The sequence below is a fragment of the Terrapene carolina genome, unplaced genomic scaffold, assembly GCF_002925995.2.
Source record: "Terrapene carolina triunguis isolate 2854851 unplaced genomic scaffold, T_m_triunguis-2.0 Scaffold23550, whole genome shotgun sequence".
Classification (NCBI taxonomy): domain Eukaryota; kingdom Metazoa; phylum Chordata; order Testudines; family Emydidae; genus Terrapene; species Terrapene triunguis.
In genome coordinates this window covers 4772-7538 of record NW_020687901.1, presented here as the reverse complement: position 1 = coordinate 7538, position 2767 = coordinate 4772, and the positions used below count along the sequence as shown (strand labels likewise).

General features: G+C 55.9%; 1 protein-coding gene across 1 annotated transcript; it reads left to right on the top strand.

Moving 5' to 3' along the window:
- The first annotated feature begins 6 nt into the window (after nucleotides 1–6).
- On the top strand, nucleotides 7–2767 carry LOC112114614 (neuropeptide FF receptor 1-like). Its single transcript, XM_026662149.1, has 2 exons — nucleotides 7–262; nucleotides 2664–2767. Exons 1-2 carry the CDS (start codon nucleotides 7–9, stop codon nucleotides 2765–2767), a joined length of 360 nt encoding a protein of 119 aa, XP_026517934.1.

The following is a 2767-nucleotide window of genomic DNA, read 5'->3' as shown; positions in this document are numbered from 1 at the left end:
AGATGGATGGATGGCAGGCACCTCAATGGCACCTTCCTCCCGTACTACCAGCACTCTCCAGCAGTGGCAGCTGTCTTCATTGTCGCTTACCTCTGCATCTTCCTCTCGTGCATGGCTGGGAACTCCCTGGTGTGCCTGGTGGTGGTGAGGAACCAGCGCATGCACACGGTCACCAACCTCTTCATCCTGAACCTGGCCATCAGTGACCTGCTGGTGGGCATCTTCTGTGTGCCAACCACCCTCCTGGACAACCTGATCACAGGTGAGAGCCCCCCCCCACGGTCAGCCTTCGCCTTGGGGGTCCACCAGCTGGGGAGGGCGTGGGCTGGTGGCGCAGAGAGGCAGAAATCTCACAGGTCTCAACAGCCATCACCTTCTTTAAAGTCCTGCTTGGATCATGACCTAGTAGTCTTTGCGTCTTCCAGCTCCAGGGCACAATTTAGGGTCTTTCTCCAGGAAGAGAAAGCCAAGAAGTGCTGCCTGACCCTGGCCGATAAGTAAGAGACGACATCTGCTAGCAGAATGCGCTTCACTCCAGTTGACAACCACAGAATGAGATCCAATTGCTGGCAGGTGACTCTAGACAAACCAGAAATCCGGCTCAGTTTTGTAACCGTAGGGGTAATTACCCAGGGGGATTCTCCATCCCTTAAAGTCCTTCAGTCAAGGCTGGATGCTGTATAAAGGATAGGCCCTGGTTCGAGCACAAGTGTTTGGGCTTGATGCAGGAACCTCTGGGTGAAGTTCTGTGGTCTGTGATATGCAGCAGGGCAGACTGGGTGATCTGCTGCTCCCTTGTGGCTTTGACGGCTACCGATCTATGAAAACTCAAAGCTTCAGATGTAAACCTTCCGGCGGGTGAGGCTTATTTCAGGGTTGCTTGGCAGTGCGTACACAGCTGGGGACAGGCCGCCTGATGCTGCAGACTCATTGGAAGGGAGATGGCCAGGCTAGTGGGGGGAGGCATTGCCAATCTTTTGACATGGGGGTGGGTGGTGCACGTACCTCCCAGAGCAGGATGGGAGGGGCAGAGTAAAGGGGATTTCAGGAGGCACAGCTATTCAAGCTTCTCTTTTGGATGGAGACGTTTGTCTGTGCTCCTATGAAGGTGAAGGCTGCTAGAAGTGATCTTAGACCTCATGCTTTAACCGTCTGGGTTCGTCTGAGTCCAGGAATGTGAGACTCTGGGGTATGAACTGGTGATGTGTTTTAACAGGAAAGAACAAGAGCGAGGCAGGCCAGGCACAAAGGCAGCAATGGACTACACGCTGCCGACCAGCACTTGTTCTCAGTAGAAAGAGGAACTTGAGTCCAACTTTGGTTCTGTTTGCATCCCATCTGAAGAGCCAGCCAGCCAGGCAGAGGTAGCTGCACCTACTCAGGGCAGTGTCTTCAACTGCAAACTGCCACCATGCATCAGGTGGTTTCAGAATGTGCACTGCTGCCTGCTAGTGGGGTCATGGGGTTAGAGTCGGATGCTATTGAAGACAATGGAGTCTAGTGTTCAGAGGGCAGGGCTAGGAGCCAGGGCTCCCGAGTTCTATTCCTGGCACTGCCACCAACTTGGGTGTGTCACTGGGCACTTCACCCTCCGTGCCGCTTTCCTCTGCTGTGAAATAGGGATGATAATACCTCCTCCGGAGGGATGGTTTGAGGCTTAATGAACAAATGTGGGTAAAGCACTTTGGAATCCTCAATGCAAGGTGCTGCAGCATCTACAGGCCCGAGCGCAGCACAAGACAGATTTGCTATAGGCATAGGGGCATTGGCATGGCCTCGCCGTCCCATTGCCTTCACCTGGGCATGCCGATGTGCTAGGCACCGACGGCACTAGCCATGCCGTCTTGCTGGCTATTCTGTGAGTTCCCATTCACCTATCCCACTGCTGCTGCAGGGTGAAGTGCTCCCTAGTGGTTAGAGCGTGGTTACGCTGCTAAAAGCAGCTCCCCTGTGGCTGGGTAGCTTATGCAGCGGTATTTTGTTCTCTTCAACAGCCACAGGAAACCAGTCCAATTCCTGAACTGGATGGCTGCCCCCCCAGGAGACTCCCAGCCAGGCCTTGCCCTGGGTGCGGCTTTCATGGCTAGGCTGAATCTCGGCCCTGAGGCCTTGCTCCATGTTTGACTCTACTTTTGCTCAGTCCTTGCTCAGGCAAACTTCCATGGGCTTCGCGGGATTGAGGCCCTTAGGCCTGGGCCCTTGGCAAGTGCCTCTGCGGTTAATTCGAGCACATGAGCACGGCTGGCTCCCCACCCTGAGTCTGTCGCTCATTCATTACGCCTAGCTCTGTAGCCCAGGGGGGCTGCGTTCCCGAAGATAGGAATGGTGACCTGACACCCCAGCATGTAGATCCAGCTCCCACCATCTCGGCAGGGCAGTAGTGGGCTTTAGCCATGGGCCAAAGTGAAAGAGCTGCTTCCGCAGCGCTGGTGCTAGGACAAGGGACCCTGAGAATGGCGTAGAGGTAGCCCTGCCGCCGAGGCCAGGGACGACGCTCACTTGCCCGTCCGTGTTAAACAGGGCCCACGTGGCGAGGGTGAGGGTCGGGTGAAGCCTTTGGCTTGTCTGCGAGAGCCGAAGTCCCCGCCCTAGGAGCGTGAGGGGGGAAAGTGCGAGTTTTTACTCCTCCTGCTCGTTCACGCTGGCTCCGTGTGTCTCTGCAGGCTGGCCCTTCAACCAGGTCGTCTGCACCATGAGTGGCCTTGTCCAAGGATCGTCTGTCTCGGCCTCCGTTTTCACGCTCGTGGCCATCGCCATGGACAGGTGA

Coding starts and splice junctions, on each gene's coding strand:
- LOC112114614 (XM_026662149.1), top strand. CDS start 7: ATGGATGGCAGGCACCTCAATGGCACCTTCCTCCCGTACTACCAGCAC. Junction 263..2,663: donor CCTGGACAACCTGATCACAG/GTGAGAGCCCCC, acceptor GTGTCTCTGCAG/GCTGGCCCTTCAACCAGGTC.